At 38.3% G+C, this 17,535-nt stretch overlaps 1 protein-coding gene across 1 annotated transcript in view; it reads right to left on the bottom strand.

The window, feature by feature from the left end:
* The window catches only part of FYB1 (FYN binding protein 1), a 41,420-nt gene extending 24,107 nt beyond the window's left edge, over positions 1 to 17,313 (bottom strand). Inside the window, exons 1-2 of the mRNA XM_084277882.1 lie at positions 16,170 to 17,313; positions 242 to 422 (exon numbers count right to left, since the gene is read on the bottom strand). Coding sequence (XP_084134008.1) covers positions 242 to 422; positions 16,170 to 17,292 — 1,304 coding nt within the window. The 5' untranslated portion in view covers positions 17,293 to 17,313. The remainder of the gene's footprint in view (positions 1 to 241; positions 423 to 16,169) is intronic.
* Between the last annotated feature and the right edge of the window lie 222 nt (positions 17,314 to 17,535).

The following is a 17,535-nucleotide window of genomic DNA, read 5'->3' as shown; positions in this document are numbered from 1 at the left end:
TCCCCCTCACCAACAGGGCAGAAACAGTGGGTTGTTATAGGTAAGACCATTTAGGAAAAGGGCAGATGAAGAGTTCAAATTAATAACTATTTCTAAACAGGCCAGGGACAGAGTAGGATAAGGAAAGTGATGTGGGACCTCGCTTCCCCAGAGATCTGGGACTTAATCTGCTGCTGCGTGAGCAAAGGAATAGGCAGATAAAGGTGAGAAAACAAAGACCTTTGGGTTGATGTTCACTTACATGGTTTCAGAGCTGGGCTTGATGTTTCTGGGAGGCAGGCTGGGAGCTGCAGGGCTCTGCAGGGATGGGTGAGAGACTGGTGGAGGGGGTGGCAACTGTGTGGCAGAGTGTGGTGGAGGTACAGGTGGGGAGACTGCTGCTGAGGAAGGTGCTATCTGTTTCAAACCTTCATTTTTCGGATCTGAAAAGAAAAGGAGAACAGGATGAATTTATCAAGCAAACAGCTAAGGAAGGAACCTCATTGTTTACATAGAGTATTAGGATAAAATACCAGTACTGCATGTACTCCAGGGCAAATAGGTTTTGTTGAACCTGCTACTTAGATGTATTTGGTGCCTTATCTTAGCAGAGTAGAAAGGCTCTACCTAGTACAGCATACTCTCTATAGAAGGCATTAAAAATGCCTTTGTCAGAACATGGACAGGACAGAAACCCATCAGTTCATTCAGTGCATAAACTCCTGTGCTTTAAAACTTGGCTATCATTTAATTCTTCAATTTGCTTGAAAAGGCCAGCTGTGGAGTTTCACATGAGCACTATGCAGTCTTGCTGGAGTTTTCCTTGCTCAGAGGCCAAGTCTTGAGGAAGGGATGAGAGATGAAGACGTATTTTGCTATTGATGAAGAGGTGTACATGTCTCTTTACATTTTCAAATACATTTGTAATGCAAGTTATAAAATGCTGGACTTAATTTTCTAGTAAGCCTATACTAGAAAAGTGGCAGTTTGAGAAGCTGCAGGGAAGCTATGCCCTCAACAAGCAGGTGCAGCCTTAAAAACAAGATGATGCAGTGCAGCAGGCACAGGAGCCATAATTACATGAGTGGGCAGGTGTTCATGTGTGCTGTGCTGAATTCATGCACCCTGCACAAGCCACAAGCAAGCCATAGTAATCATTGCCTTGAGAGTTTATGTTGAGAAAAGCTATTCAGTGTGACCAAATGAAATCACTGTTTGGATGCTATGCTGTTAAACCTAGAATTTGGTTTCAGGTATCAGATTAAAAGTTACGCAGAAAAATTTTTCCCCAGCTGTAAGGAGGAAAGTCCAACAAAATCTAAGAAAGAGGAGAACAGAAGGAAAATCTTTTAAAATCAAATACAATGAAAACAAACCCTCTTGACTTCTGGAGATTTTCTTCAAGTTCACATCTATATACTGGAGATTAAAATCTTGTCAAGAAAAAAAAACACCTCACTACAAAAAAGTGGCTTAACCCCAAAACAACAACAAATATTAAGTAGTGCTTAATATCAAGACTGACAGTTATAAAAACTACTGAAAGTTTCCTTTACCTTATTTGGGAGTATGAAATTCTGTCCTTGGGATAGACAGGAAAAGAGGAATTGATAACTATTTAAGGAACCCCTCATGTGCCACATGGAAATCAATGTGAAATTACGAATCTTTCACCTTTTTTCTGCTTGTTAACAAAGAACTCAACTACTTTTGGCTAAATTCAGCTTCATAGCTGCTTGGAGCAGCTGGTCAACATACACATCAGCAACAATTATTAGAAACTTATTAAGTTCCTCCATTACTTAAAGAGCAATGAGTGAAAGTCACAACATTGCTGATTACTCAGGTGACTTCTTTGGTGTTTTTTAAGGAACATTTACCTTGCAAAAGCAGACTCTTAGAATTGATAAGCCATGTTAAAGTTTTATGGTGTCAGGTATCTTTTTATTCACATTTCTTTTTTTGATTCAAAACTATAACCCAAAAGTCAAGTGAAATAGTCCTTTCACCCAGTACTGAGGAGGCTACAGCAGGGTTAATGCACGCCAGCTGGAGGGTGCCCAAAGAACAGTGAGCATGTCTGGAGGTCTAGAAAACAAGAATTCTTGGAGATACTGAACAACTGATGGTTGTTTAGGAAAACAAGATTAGACTGAGGGACAGCAAAATGAATACCTAAGTGCCTGGCAAGGAAGAAAGGAATAATTTTAATTTTTCTTAATTTCCGTGGTGGAGAATGCAAGAAGTAATGTGTGTAAAGGCCAACAACATGTGTTGGGAGACACTTTCTAATTGTGAGGGTGGAATTTCCATGGCTTGAGGTCCATGTTGAACCATTAGAATGAATATGGCATGAATAAGTTCTAACACATCTGGTTTTACCCTACATCTAGGGATAGACCAAACAAGTTCATTATGGCCCTTCCAATTCAACAGTGACATCCTCTGTTGTCCTGTATTTTGCAAGACATCACACTAAAAGTACTTGCCCATATATTGAGGCCAAAAGCTAGAGATCCTCTAAAATATCGTTTTGGCTAAAACTTGTTTTCCAGAAAGATGTCCCACTTTTTGAAGTCAAAAGAAAGAATGTACTGCTACAGAGTTTGTTTAGTCAAGTTCACTCACTGTTAAAATCTGGATCCTATTGTTTTATAATTTCATTAGGCTTCAGGTTCTATTATTTTTATTTTTAACTTTTCTTGCTAGATCAAAAGCCTTTTTATAACTGCTGTTTTCTATGCATAACGTATTGATACCACTGAACTTAAACAATACCTCAGATTTCTTTTTGATAGCTTTAAACACAATATTTAAAATCTTATTTCAATACATTCTCTTTTTTTTTTTTCATCTAGCAACTAATTTGTAGCCAATCTCTCCAGGTTTTACAGCATTATAGAAAATGTGGCACTGAAATTCTCCACAGCACGCACTTGCTTGCCACATGCAGTGACAAAAATTACAAGTCATTCTTTATCTGGACATCTTTCTACTGATTGCATAAAGTAGGTTTCGGTATTTTCTCCCACTGTCATCCTTCCTCCTGTTTTGGAAGTGCAGGCACTTGAATATCAAACTAAGGCTTATTAACAAAAAGCTTTTACTCAAACATTTCTAACTATGTGAACATTTTTTAAGTGTAAAACTCCAAGAACTTAGGGTTACAGACTGGAAACCATCAGGCATTAGATTTTTGTGTCAGATCACTATCCTTGCTCAACTGTAGAGTTCTTTATGATGTCTAGATTTTTTTTCCTGAGGAACTACATTACCTCGTTTTGCAGGTATAGTTTACATTTCTTCATTCTACACAGACATTTACATTTGAGTAAGGACAAACGTTTTTTAAATGAGCCAAGATTACACATGATTGTGCTCTTGTTATATCTGAGTCTCCAGTGACTGTTTGCATCTAACTCTTCACAGTCTTTATTCATCCGCAGACTTTATCAGCTATAATCTCTTAATGTTCTAAAATCCCTGATAAACATGAATAGCACCAACAATCTAAGCACGTATCTGCTGTTGAGTTATTTTAAACAGATTCTAACCAAAGCAAGAAGCCAGAAAATTTTCATTCATAAAGCTATGTTAATCAGTATTAATTATACTCTCACATTTTTGTGTTTTAACAGGGAATCCTGTATCAGTTTTGGTATATTTATATTGCCTTAATACAGCGTTGTGTATACACACAACATGCATACTTTATGTCATCATGTCATCATACAGCATTACTTCATTTTGATTAGTTTGTAGGACTAAGGCAAAAATTCTGGTCAAGTCTCTGAGCATAAACTTCGTTCATCTGATGTCTCTTGAGAGCCAAATCCAAGCAATAGGAAACTGAGCAAGGAAGGACATGTATTTTCGATTAAGTGCTTATTTTTAAGGGCTGAACAACCTGTCCCTTTTAATTTATGTACATTGCTGGAATCTAGCAGTAACTAAATGATCATCATATTAATGGAAACAGTGCTTTTTTTTTTTAGAGGTGTAATTACCTACACTCATGACCAAGACTGATGTGGGTGTAAAATGCTTTTCTGAAAATAATGAGATGAGTTATGTAGGAAGCTGTTACAGTCAGGCCTGCAGAGCCAAATGTTTCAGTCATGTTTTGTTTCCTATTTTAATGGAATGTTTCATTTTGACTGCAGTTCCATATTTTTTGTGTCTCTCAGACACTTTGTACTCTGAGGCGATGGAAAGGGTCTGCATGTGTAGTAGAACTGAAGTCAGCTCTGGGTACTCAGAACAAGAAAACAAATTGAAATGATATCCTGGCTTCCCAAGCACTCTTGTCACAGGAAGCGGTATTAGTGACCATTACTGTGCGGTTGCTTTGCGCTAACACCTGGTAGCTGAGGCACTAACACCTCAGTCTCCAAATAGGCTCTTCTCTTTTCTTGGGACTCTTGGCTGTTTCATGCTGTGCTGCACTGAAGAAACATGCAGAAACCGACGCTCTTCACAAAGAAATGAAAGAACAGATTAAAATGAACGAGTTCCTCAAAACCTGGCAGCTGTTTAGAGGCTAAAAGAAACTTGCCTTTGAAACTGTCCATAGAAAGTACCAAATATCCTGTTACACATCCTGTTTAATACACATGGTATTAAACATCTTTAATCCTGCCCAGAGCCTCAGCATGTACAGCACAACTGCCACACGGAACACTGCACACGCTTCTCCTGTGGTGTTGGGGAACCTTCTCACTTCTTGGAGAGTGTTTATTTATCAGAAAATTCAGGATGCTGAAGTTGTCTTGATGTAAAACTCGTCCTTTTGACCCTTGACATTCATTGCTTATAAATGAGAAATATTGATATGTCTTTGGTAGCTAACATAACATCCTAGAGAAAGGTAACTTTCTTAGAGAAAGAGCCCATCTCCCCTTCAAGCCCAAATATTTTGTGTTCAACAATCTCAGAAAAAAACTACCTGTATATAACAGTACTCTATAATTCCCATGTGTCTCTTGTGTGAGCTCACAGAGGAACAAGTAAAAGCCCAAAATAAATTCAGCTATTTGAAAGACACGTAACTCTATGTTGTCAAAAGCAAGTTTCAGGGCAGGATGAAAGAAAGATATCCGTTCTCACCTTGTGGAAATTTTCAGTGCTATCCCAAGATGCTGTACTACTCTGTCCTAAGAGGGAAATTTCAGCAGTGCCTGGAGTCTTTGGAAAAACTCACACAACAAGCAGAACTTGGTGGGATAGTAATCTTACAGGAACCAGTACTTTGGTTATCACCAGTTCTCCTCAGTCCTTTTCAAAATCATAAAATAAATATGACTCACATACAAGGGTGATATGGTCTCCACTACTGGCAATGCTGAAATGAAATTTATTCACTCCCTAAATACCAGTGTATCTCAGTGCATGGTTAAGGGACTGGCACACAGATGAAGAACGGTATCTAATTATTGCCCTGAGCAGAACAGAAACAGTCAAAGAAAAAAGACATTTCTAGCACCCAGTTTCACTCATCAGCGTCCACTGGCTGAAGAAACAAACCCTGATAATCAATTTAATCTTCACTGCATAGAATGAAATTACTTGGCAAAGTTTTTAACTGGCAACAATGACAAATAATAATTTCTATAATCTCCCTTGAAGCAGGAAATTATCCCACCCTGGCAGAGGGCTATTTGTATTTTTCTCACACTTTGGCTGGTCTGCAGCATTAATGTTTACCTGCTCACTGCTTAAAAAAAAAATCCAGTTAGTTTAGAACAGCTGTGCAGCATCTTACCAGTAACACACTCTCTTGCAAATGCACCAGCCTGGTCTCCAGTCCTTACACAATCCAGACTTAACCGCAAAGACTTAACTCTTAAGTTTAAGGTCTCAGGCTGCAGCATCCAAGACATTCATTACCTCGATACAGACATCCAAGACTGCATGCTAAACAAAACAAACTGAACAGTGATGTATATCACAGTAGCTTCTGTTTCAAGTTCACTCTGATCACACCTACTTCACCACAAATACATTGCAATAGACATATATATGTAAGAAAACTCCTTCCATAAAAATGCAATCTCTTGCACATGAAGGGGAAAAATCTGTTTCTTCACTTCATATCCTGAAAAGGACACCTCCCCCTCTCTTTTTCTAACCTAGACTATGACCTTTGATAAGATCTTATTCCCTTTGACCCCTGATGCCGTGAGCTACTGATGAGATGTCAACCCCTTCTGCTTTTATTAGTTAAAAGAAAACCTGACAATGTTCAGCTACTGCAAGGTGTCTCCAAAAATTCTGCAGGAAAATGTGCCTGGAATCTTAAATATCTTAATAAATTTCTTTAGTTTACATAGAAAAGGACTTCAGGATTTTTAAAGCAGTTACAAGGTCAACAAAAAGCTTTTGTGCTACTCTGCAAATGCATTGGTTTTCAGTTTTACTGCAAAACACTTCATCATTACTACATGCAAGATCTGGGAAGCTTTCTGGGTTTTACAGAGGGTTTGCTAAGAACCTGCAAGAACATCTGCAGCAGCTGATCACCCACTTCCTACTTTATTTGTAGCTTGCAGAGAGCTGTTCTCGGCTCTGCTTCCCTAACCTTCATATTCATATAGATAGAAGCCATGGTTTCAGGTTGCACAAATAGGCTGCTTTGGAGCTGCTCAAATCAAGCAGGTAAACTTGCAACTTTGATGAAGCTCAGTGCTTTTGAATATGCTGTTGTTTGGCATACCATTAACAACAGTGACACAAAGATTATTTAAGAGACTGCTCACACCTTGAAAACAAAGCCCACAGAAAGTTTCTGATTATTGCGCTCTTTGAATCCAGACTCCATGTTAAGGTATGCCCAGGTACACTCTCTTCTTCTTTTTCTTGTCTTTTATTCTTCTGATTCTACTTGAAGTTAGATGGTAAAGCTGCTTTTTCAGCTTGTAGAAAGGAAATTACTTTCCAAAGAAGGGGGAATTTTGGAGGAAGGGAAAAGAGGGAACTCCATTTTAGGACTACTTTGCTGATCGTTGCTCATACATCATGAAAAATGTAACCAGAGCAATGGAGCATTTGTCCTTTTTTAAGCTGAACTTCACAATTGAATAATCCTGTTTCTAGACCAGATACACAGACTGCACCAATAACGTTTCACATAACACTTAAACCCTATTTAATACCTTATAGTCTCAAAATGACATGGACATGACATATCAAACCCCATACCACATATGTGATAGCTTTTTTCCCCATTCTATATGAGAATGCAGGCAAGCAGATGAAGGATAAACAACACCCACAAGTGAGCATATAGATCTATATTTAATGGTGACAGATGAAAAATACTAAGCATACATGTAATTTTACTTCTAAAAGAAAACTCACAGGTTTCATCTGAAGTACTTCATTATGTAAAAAGTCTTGGGACTGAGCCTTATGGTGACTAAATTTGATGTTGGATATTCAGATACCCTTCACCTGGGCAGTGTTGTCTGCATGTGGAAAGTGATTTCAAGTTATGATGTGTAATTGTATGCAGAAGCCTATCTTTATATAAAGGGGAACACAAATTAACTCCCAGTTCAGCTATAAGTGAAACTTTTCATTGTTTGATAAAAAGTCTTAATTATTACTACTTTTTTAGTAAGAAATATTTATAAACCTTAGCCAGTCAATTTTATCGTTCATACGATACCATCATACGCAAGAAAGAAGAACAGCAATTGGAAGTATTCAGAGGTGGAGGACATGTATGATAGCAAAAGTTGAAAAGAAATTTTATATTTGAAAGAGAAGGCAAAAAAAAATTTAATATGCATACAATAATGCAAAAGGCAGAAAAAAAAAATACAGGAAGAAATTTCCTTAAAATGTGACTGTTTCCTAAACCAGAAACTGATGAAGGCATCGATGATTTCTCATAAACCTATTGTTCAACCTGACAAATAATTACATCATAAGTAGCTCGCAAGTGTGGTTAAAAATTAAAACATCAGTGGCATAAAATATTCCCATACAACAAAGTCTTGCATTGGGTTTTTGCACATTCTCATCTTCAAACAAGGATCATTACTGTTCCAAACGCACACATTTCAGGAGGGTTCAGTTCTGAGTGGAAACCAATGACCTCAGAAATGTTCATTAATAAAATTAAACGTTTAGGATATAATTAATTGTTAGTATACTGTTGTTTCAGAAGCTTCTTAGAGTTTTAATAATTTATTTTTCTCTATTAGCATTGAATATTTACTTCAGTATTTAATAATTCAGATCAAAGCTTTCAGAAATGACTGTTTCCTATAATAAACTATTTGGATGACTGACTTAATTAGTTAACTTATTATTAACTTGTGTGTTGTTACCTAAGTAATGCAACAGAATAGTGACGGTTCATTAAAAATGTTTCTACCTGTAAACCAAAATAGGGCTGGGAAATGAAGGATGAGAATACTTGTTCCAGTATTGTATATATTTTGTCCAATTGCAATATTATGCATGCTGCATAGTTTGACATCTTTGAGCCACTAAGAAAACATTATTTAAAGAATACAGAGAAATTAAGACTTCCAGCTCAAAGAGAAATTTCAGCATGTGTCAAACTTTACATATATGAGAAGCATAAGCCAAGCAACTATGAGAAAACAGACTACACATAATTTTTTGGAGCTACTAAACATGAGAACGTGAACATGGGGTTCAAAATATGTTCTCCAATAATGGTACCAGCAACATGACCAGAAATGATTCTCCACAATATTTCTGCATATCTGGGAAAAAGGTGTGAGTTGGGTTTTTTTCCCAGCTTTACTGTAAAGCTGCCTGTAATGTGCTCTGCCAGATACAATTCACTGTTGCAAAGTAGATTTCCAGAAAAAATGTGTCAACTTAAAAGAATGGGAAACTTTTAGCCAGTTTGTATCATTCTTGCTGAGCTCAAACATGAAAATATTAATATAATTTGTATTCATACAATTTTCTGGGATATAGACAGGTTTCAGAATACATAAAAGCTTTGGCACAGCAAACCTGCTTGTGTACTGGGACCCAGGTAATGCAGCCAAATGATGGAAGGTTTGTCAAAATTGTTTCCTCGTGAATTAAAATAGGTGTACAAAATAACAAGATTTCAAAACCTAAAACAAATGTAATTAAGCAGAGAGGATTACTCAGTTCCATCAATTTTATTCTATCAGCTCCCTTTCTGTAACCTCCCATGGTCTTTTTTTGATTGTTTGTTCTCCCTCCTTATGAATTCTCCTTTCTCACTAGTGTTCTTAACACCCCTTCACAAAGACTCCTTTCATGTTTGGTGCGATCCCAAAGACTGCTTTTGGGCAGATCTGGCACCCACCCTGCTGAAGGGTGGGCAGTGGTTGCTAATACAGTGGCAATGCATCATGTGTTTCATTCAGTCCTTTGCAGAAGCCCAGACCTATTGAGAGAGTACATTAGGCATATACTTGAATTCAAAACACAAGTGGCCTCAAAACATGCAAACTGCATTTCAGTATGTGCTTGCAATTGCTCCTAAGTGAGTGTTTAGGCTTACTCAACAGAAATAAAAGGTGTGTTTGCATAGCTTATCTTCAGAGTCCTAAATTCTGCATCTTAGCTTGTCAAGTCTCAGCTCAGGAATGATTACAGCATGCCCAAAAGGATTTAGCTGAGTCAACTGCAAGAATGACTCTAGAATTCATACGGAGACTATAACAAGTGTATGCCTGAAAAAAATACCCTTCTGTGCCTCCATGCCATGATATAAACAACCCCTATCTTAATGCTAATTTTACTGTAATCAGAGGGAGGAAGGGAACAAGTGTACCCCATCATGTCTGGCAAACAAAAATGGAGATGTTTAGGCAGGAGACCTATGAACGTGCCATTACGTTTTATTCCTTTTCAACTAAAAATATACTTCATGTTATTTGAAAGGTATTGCAGACTGTTGTAGCTAAGGAAGTAATCAAGGGCAATGAGTTTAAATACTAATTTGCAATGGGTTTTGTGTACTTTTGCTTCATAATGCACAGCAACAGCAAGATATACACAGAAAAGTCTTCTGCAGGGAAATAGTAAATGTTGGTTTCCCTCGAGACTTCTTTTATCTCTAACTTGGATTAGATCTATCAATTTCCTTAGGCAGATAAATAATATGTCTCATTCATATTTCTATCAGGATGGTATCATTAATTTTTAGATTGCAGTGATTTATATTTTTCAGCGCTGTAAGCTATGCTAGCAGTTTAATTTGTAGTCTTGTCCACATATTTCTGTAGAATTATACAGTGAATCCTTGACCAATTAAAGGTAATGCTTCAGAAACTTCAGTGTCGCAAGGTTTCCTCCATAACATTAGAATTCTCTGCTGTAGAGGCTCTTAAAAAAAACCTGAAAAATCTTCCCTCTGACTGAAGCAGACTGAAAGCATGTCTGCACACTTCGCTTATTGAAAAAATTTAGTCTTACATGCATAATATTATAATTATAGTGCATGCAATTGTAGCTGGAAAATTAAGATGCGAGCAAAAATTATTGAGGCAAATTTAATTTGCTCATCTTTTGGAGCTATTGGAAGAAATAATATTGAAATTGGAAAAGGATTCTTAAAAATCTGACCTTAGACCGATCCCAAGACAAATCCTTTGAGATCATATCCACAAAGGTGATGTCGTTGCACTTGTACAAAACTATGAACACTGTGTGGGATTTCATACGCTGTGGTCTGATTTCAATGTTAAATACACAAGTTTGGCCATATTTCAGCTGATCATTGTTTTCAGTTCTAGGAACTTTAAAAATTAATTATCTTGTTTCTCAGAGGTGTAAAATATTTCAGTATAATCAGAAGAATCATTTGGGTTCTCCCGATTTCGGGGAAGGAGAGAGGAATGTCCTTAGGGGAAGGATGAAGAGTTTTTACATTAATTTCTACTAAAAGCTATGTACAACTTCTCATTGAGATTTTTCAGTTGTTTTCAAGCAGATCCAGAAAATTAAGTTCTTGGCAGACCCATGTGATCATAATTTCAGCTTCACATCCACAGGTTTCAGGTAAGGTATGGGAGAGACAAATAACAACAGACATCACCATCGTGAAATCTAATAAAAGACTAAGTAAAAAGCCTTGAAGGTTTTCAAATTCCCACAGATAATATCACATTTTTTATCTCATTTAAAGTTCAACATTTCAGCTACATGTAGCAAAATCCAGGCATTATGTTGTACATAATTTTTATGCCTTCTGAAATTATAATTTTGACGCTTTCTTGAACTGTGCAGGGATTTACATGCTATAGTTCACCTGTGCAAACAGAGGCTTCACATCATTACAAGCCCACCCCCACCCTGAACAGAGCTGTTTGAGATCATCACCTACTTTTAGTTTTATCTGTCTTGGAAACAAATGGTTTGGCTCAAGTTACAATTCTTTTTATCCCCTTACAACTTAATACTGAGCCGTTGCATAACTTCATCCAATCGAGCACTGAGGTAAAAAAGGAAACCTTCATCCACCTTTTAAGCCCAGATTCTGCAGTAAACAGCCGTGACATCCTGTGATAAAAAAAAATCCCCTGTTCTTTGTAACTTTGGAAGCTGCTGTTTCATCTTGCCATCAAATAAGAGCAGCTCTTGACTGCTTCTAAGAGGCTTTGCAAAGACGGTTAAGACATTTACTGCCCTTGGGAGCGGTGCTTGTTTGTTAACTACTGATAACTTTGACAGTGTACCTCAAATTTTAATTCCTCCTTTCTCTCTGCTTGTCTTACCCAACTCAAATAGCCATGTCACTGTGTGGATACACAATCCATAGCAGAACAGAACCTCAAGAAAGACTGCAGATACACCACACCCATAACCCAAATTATAAATCATGACAATTTTCTTACATCTTTTCTCCTAGAATCAGGAGTTTCCTTTTGTTTCGCCCAGTGCATGTCCAAACCTTCTCCCCAGCTAATGGCCTGGTGTTGATGGGTCCCGGGTCATTCAGGGGTGTTTAGAGTGCTAGGGACTCTGAGCCTTCAACTGACGTTATGTGGGTGGCCATCTGCACACACACATGATAGCGCTGAGCTCAGCCCAGGTGCAGTTCTCCTCTGAAAGCAGCGTTATGGCTGTGGCTTCACATGGAAACCTGTCAGCAAAATTACTTTGCTTCTCTTCTTATTTTCTAACAAAGCCCCGTTTTCACTTTTCGTGTTTATTATAAAACAGTGTCATTACTATTATTTTCTGAATCTAGAAAGCACATGCATCTCATTTATTCAGAGCTGATATAAATATGATCTGCTCTCTGGGAAAGTTGCTGGGGTGGGACATAAAGTGGGAATTTACCAGAATGGCATCTATTCACAGGGACAGATAGGAATTTCTTAAAGCCTGCCTTCACTGGAAAATAGTAATGGATTAGTAGTCAAACTTTCCTCAGCAGCACACTTGTATCTGCAGAAAGGCCAACACAAAACAATGTCCTTCAACATTAATGCAGGCATGGTGGGCACTTTAAATCCTTCTTCTATGCATTAATAAGACTGCTGCATCTAAATTGAGTCCTTTAGCCTCTAATATCTTAAGTTATATCTTGACTAGTGAATACTTGATTATGAAAAAGCAATAAAGTCCCTTTCATAGGAAAAGGATAAGAACCATAGAAAAAGGAGTGAAGTAATAGTTCTGAGCCATTTGAGTTAGAAGTCCTGGTTTAAATCAGGCACTTAAAGTTTTTCTTGAACCCCAGGTACATGCCCCTAATGCAAATATAATATGTGTGGAGCTTTTATCTTCTTAAAGGACAATGCAAAGCTAGACTTTTGCTCTAGTACAGATCAACACCCTAAAGACCAGATCTCAGACAGCTTTATTGGATGGGAAAACCATTTCCTCTTGCTCTTTCTTCTTTTTACTCTTCACCTGAATCACAGCAGCAGATTAAACAACTATGGCAAGCTGTTGTTTATCAGGGCAGAGTAAAGAGCAGGAAGAATTTGTGCTGTGGGGGTGGCATCTTCCTGACATGACTTTGATTCTTGAAATGGCAGTTAAAAAAAATAAAGTTTTCAGTTTAACTGCCTTTCCAAATCAGGTAGGTCTTGTCATTAGAGGTTAACGTTCCAAGAAACCCAGAAGTGATGATTAACTTTTTTGAGCTGAAAACAAGTTTGTTCAGGGCTTACTCTAGAACACCTGGTCTCTCCATAGCTGCTGTATGAAGATTTCTGGTCACAAAGAAATGAGCTGCATTAATTAAAGCCAAACAGAACATTGAGGTCTACATACCAGCTCTACAGAGGAAGGCTGAATTTCAGAGCCACTATGAATAGCTTCATATTGATGCCTTTTGGTGTATTTTGTAATGTGTTTAGAGAAGGACCTGTGCAACCACACTGGGCACCTGTGTGGTGCTCATCCTTAGCCCCTGTTCCCATTATGACTCATCCAAGCTGGAGGCTCTATTGCTGCTGGTTAGTGGAAACTGGAGATCTTCCTTCTAGCAAAAGTATTACCCTCACAGCCCTGTTCACAGTATTGATTTTTAATAAATAGGTTAAATATTTCAACCCTTCAGCTTTAAAAAGAGGATGAAAAATGCTTTGTGCCTACAACTGCATGGGAAACAGAAAAAAAAAAAACAACAAAAAAACCACAACAACAAAGCCAAAGTGAACAGTTAAAATCATTCCTCCATTAATTACTTTAAAATAAGTGAAAAAAAATTTAAAAAAAATTAGTTGTGGTTTTTGGATGTTTCCAGCTTTCATTGGGATTTCTCAACATTCTAGCTAACAAAGCTCTTGGTGCCATTTGCTGAAAATGCTGTTTTCATTTTGAGACTGCTCCGGGTGCTTGAGTAAAGCCGGTCATGCTGAGCAGTGCTCTGTGGAGAAAGTACAGTTCCTCAGACTGTTTTAACTCCTGTAAGGAGATACACGATTTATGGTGTTTGAGGATCTGGCCCCTATCATGGATTTGTGAGAACATTTCCATAACTGCAAAGTAACACAGCAGCTGACAAGAAAGTACATTTTATGTTACTGATTACGGTCCTAATTATTCTCCTAATTTTTGAGTGCACTTAATAATAACAGAATATAAAGTTGAAGGCACACTCTTCATTTTTGGTGTGGCTTTCTGCCTTTAGAGAAAGTCAGCGCTGAGTTTTTCATCCAGCCATAACCGCTTTGAATATCTTCTGTCTCTGAAAGACCAGTCTTACGTGCATTCAAAAGTACTGAAGCACAGGCCACACCGTATAGGAAATACAGAAGGCACATGGACAAATTTTGTATAAATTAAATTACACAAATGTACCTGATGTACTACACATGCACAGTGCAGTTACTCAGAGCAGCTGTCATCATCTACATTGGGCATCTATGTTCAGTGCTCTGAATCACCGCATTCAGCTTCTCCCTTTCCCACTGACTACACTGAAAATTTAAGTCTTAAATTTGGTCTCTAACTAAATCTGCGTTGTGGTTAAGAGAAGACTAATGTAGGCGAAATTGCCCTCCATTATCAGAAATTACTTAGCTGTGTGTATTATTTGACACGATTTGTTGCAGGACATAACTGGTTAAAAATAGTTGAACTAAAAAAAATAAAATACGTGAGGACTGAACATGTTTGCTTCTTGAGCTCGATGCAGACAGCAGTACAGAAAGAAAATACGTTTTTAAAAATTGATACAGTAATTGAAATATTTTTTTTTAATGTGAATAGGCTGCCCAGGGAGGTGGTGGAGTCTCCTTCTCTGGAGATACTCAAGACCCGTCTGGACCCCTGAGTGATATGTCCTAGGGAGCTGCTTTGGCAGGGGGGTTGGACCCGATGATCTCTCGAGGTCCCTTCCAGCCCCTATGCTTCTATGATTCTATGATAATGTCCCTGATTCTCTTGTGCACAGAGCTCAAGAAAAACTTTCCTCTGGAACCGTACAACTTAAAACTTTGATTTTAAAATGTGATCAGGATTTCTTATGCAATCATAGTTCCTAGCACCTGGTGTTACAAGTCAAAAGAGAAAGCATCTTTCAGCCATGATAAAACTTGTAATAGAAACATGTTGATTGCCATCCCATGATATTAACTTTTTAGAGAGAGTGCCTAGAAGCTCTGGAGGAAAACCTTAACCCAAAAGTTTGCAATACAGGTGGTTTAAGGGAGAATTAATGATATTCAGAACCTCTGCATAACTGATCTGTCCTTCAAGGAGGTGTCAGCAGATTCGTGGTTCTAACTTTAGGAAACTACTTTTTTACATGATATTTTCAAGGACATATTTTGAGGGCCTTTGAAACAGCTTATATTGTTGTTGCAACTTGTCTTACACTGTGAAAAGAGCCTGTTGAAGCAGAACTCTTTGTGGGAGTGGAGTCACAGACATTTCTTTTTTCCACAGGGACTGTGTCCTCCCAGATATTTCAGACAGACTGTCTCAAATTTTCACAAGACCATCTCAAATTTCAGAGAAACCTGGTGACAAGCCTTAATATTCATGCCTAGATTACAGAAAGTTAGGAGGATTGGTTCTTCACAAAAAATAGTGAGGTAGAGTCTTGGGTACTACTTACTAACTGCCACATGAATTAAGTCATGCAAGCCTCATGAAACATTAAGTCCAGGAGATGCTTTTGGAGTCTGGATTCAGATCTGTGTGTAAAATCGATGCAGCTTCACTCAGGAACAATTGAATCTATAATGTTGCATAGTGTTCAACTTTCCAGACAACATTGAAACATGCTGTGATTAGTCATCGTGAAATACAAAAAAGGGAAAAAAAGAAAAAGAAAAAGAAAATGCTGGTTGCAGTATGTCATGTTGGTAGCCCTTAAACTGTGCCCAGGAAGTCACTGTGAGAACAGGACATGAAACACCAGCATCTCGTTTATAGGAAGTCAGGACTTAAATGTCTGCTGAGAAAAAATAATTGAACTCCCTGACACATGTTATAGCTACATCAAAGTGGTTTCAAAAAACAAAGTGTGGTAAAAAAAACATTTATACCACACTTTGTTGCTGAGGGAGGAAGAATATAATTTTAACTTCTGTCCTATGTGAAAGAGACACAAGCATAAGTTAAAGTTTTAAGTGGTTGTCTGAGGCACAAGTCCCGTGTTAATTCTGAACCGAAGAGGGGATTCCACCCAAAAGTGGATTGGGTAATAAATGCATAAAAAGAGCAAATACTTAAGAAAGCAAGAGAAAACAGAGAGGACTCACTGTCTTTTGGGCTGTTTTTCCGGAACCTTTCCAGGTCCACGCTGGGGGGTCTACTGGGCTTCTGCGGGGGCTGGCCCAGCTTGAATAGTGGAGGCAAGGCTTTGCGCTTGGGGGTTCCTGAACTCCTGTCCCCATCCTCTTTCTCTTGAGATCCACCTGATGGTCTTCCTGCAGCAAGTGCTGTGTTCGTCTTAGGGAACTTAGGAGAAGAACAACCTGATTCTTCTTGGATGATTTTGTTGAGAAAGATGTTCTTGGCAACACTCATTCCTGTTTCTTCAGGTTTTTCCTCCATGTTTTTGGGAGTGCCTTGAGGTGAGCTGGACCAGTGTCCGGTTGGCTTCAGAGCAATGTTAGAAAAACTACTCCCTGCAGCAGCTTCTGCAGCATGGTTACTATTTTCATCCATTTCCTTTGCTGCTTTAAATGAGTGTATGTTTGGTCTAGGGCCTGATAGTCCTTTCTGCAGAAAAACATTTTTATTAGAAGTGTCTTCATTGTGGGAGACCTCATTGTTTAGAGAAGGTTTCTGTGCAAGAGGTGGTTTAGAGGAAGAAGGCTTGGACTCATTTTCTTGAGTTGCAGAAATGAACTTTTCCTTAACACCAGCTACTTTTGAAAATGCTGGTTTTACCTCACTCTCTTGTGATGTAAGATTTGAATTTGGTTTTGTTCCTGGAAGATTTTTTTCTTTCTCTTGTGGAGCAGAGTTAAGGAACCTGTTCCCTGCAGGTTTTGGATACAGAGGCTTTGGCTCTTCTTTTCCCAAGTCACTGGGTTTCGTGGCTAGTTTAGTGACTCCAGCTTTTCCATCATTTTCTCTGTTAGTTGCCTGAAGCTGAACCCCAAACCTTTGTGCCACTGGTTTCAAATATGGGGGCTTTGGATCCTTCTCCGTTTTATCATCAGTTGAAGGCTTGACCCCCAGAGGAGGCTTAGGATGTACAGGTTTGTGAAAGGCACTGGGTCCTGAAGAAGTTGCATTTCCTTGATTTGCAAATTTCTCAAGCGCCGCTTTCCTTGACTGTAATCCCGTTTGCATAGGTTGTCCAGAGACTTTGAAGGGTCGACTGTTACCAGAAACATCCTCTGTGGGGCTGCTACCTACGTTAAATTTCGCCATGAGTGACTTCACATGTGCCTTGCCATCCTACAAGCATTAAAGAAGAGAAAAAGAAAGAGCAGAAATGAGAATGTCCCCGTTGCAAAGTTCACACTTACTGTACTTTAAAGAGTTTCCTGGTCTGAGGCTTGTATTACTGCTGATTGGCTGTGGAGATATTGTAGCACATCTTCCTGTAGGGTTAGAGAAGCCGAGCATTTTGTTATATCCTTGCTGTGGTTATACAATCTTTTAAAATGTTTG

The sequence above is a fragment of the Gallinula chloropus genome (genome assembly GCF_964237585.1).
Source record: "Gallinula chloropus genome assembly, chromosome: Z".
In the NCBI taxonomy this organism is placed as follows: domain Eukaryota; kingdom Metazoa; phylum Chordata; class Aves; order Gruiformes; family Rallidae; genus Gallinula; species Gallinula chloropus.
The sequence above is the reverse complement of the archived record's forward strand: the minus strand, read 5'-3'. Positions and strand labels throughout refer to the sequence as shown.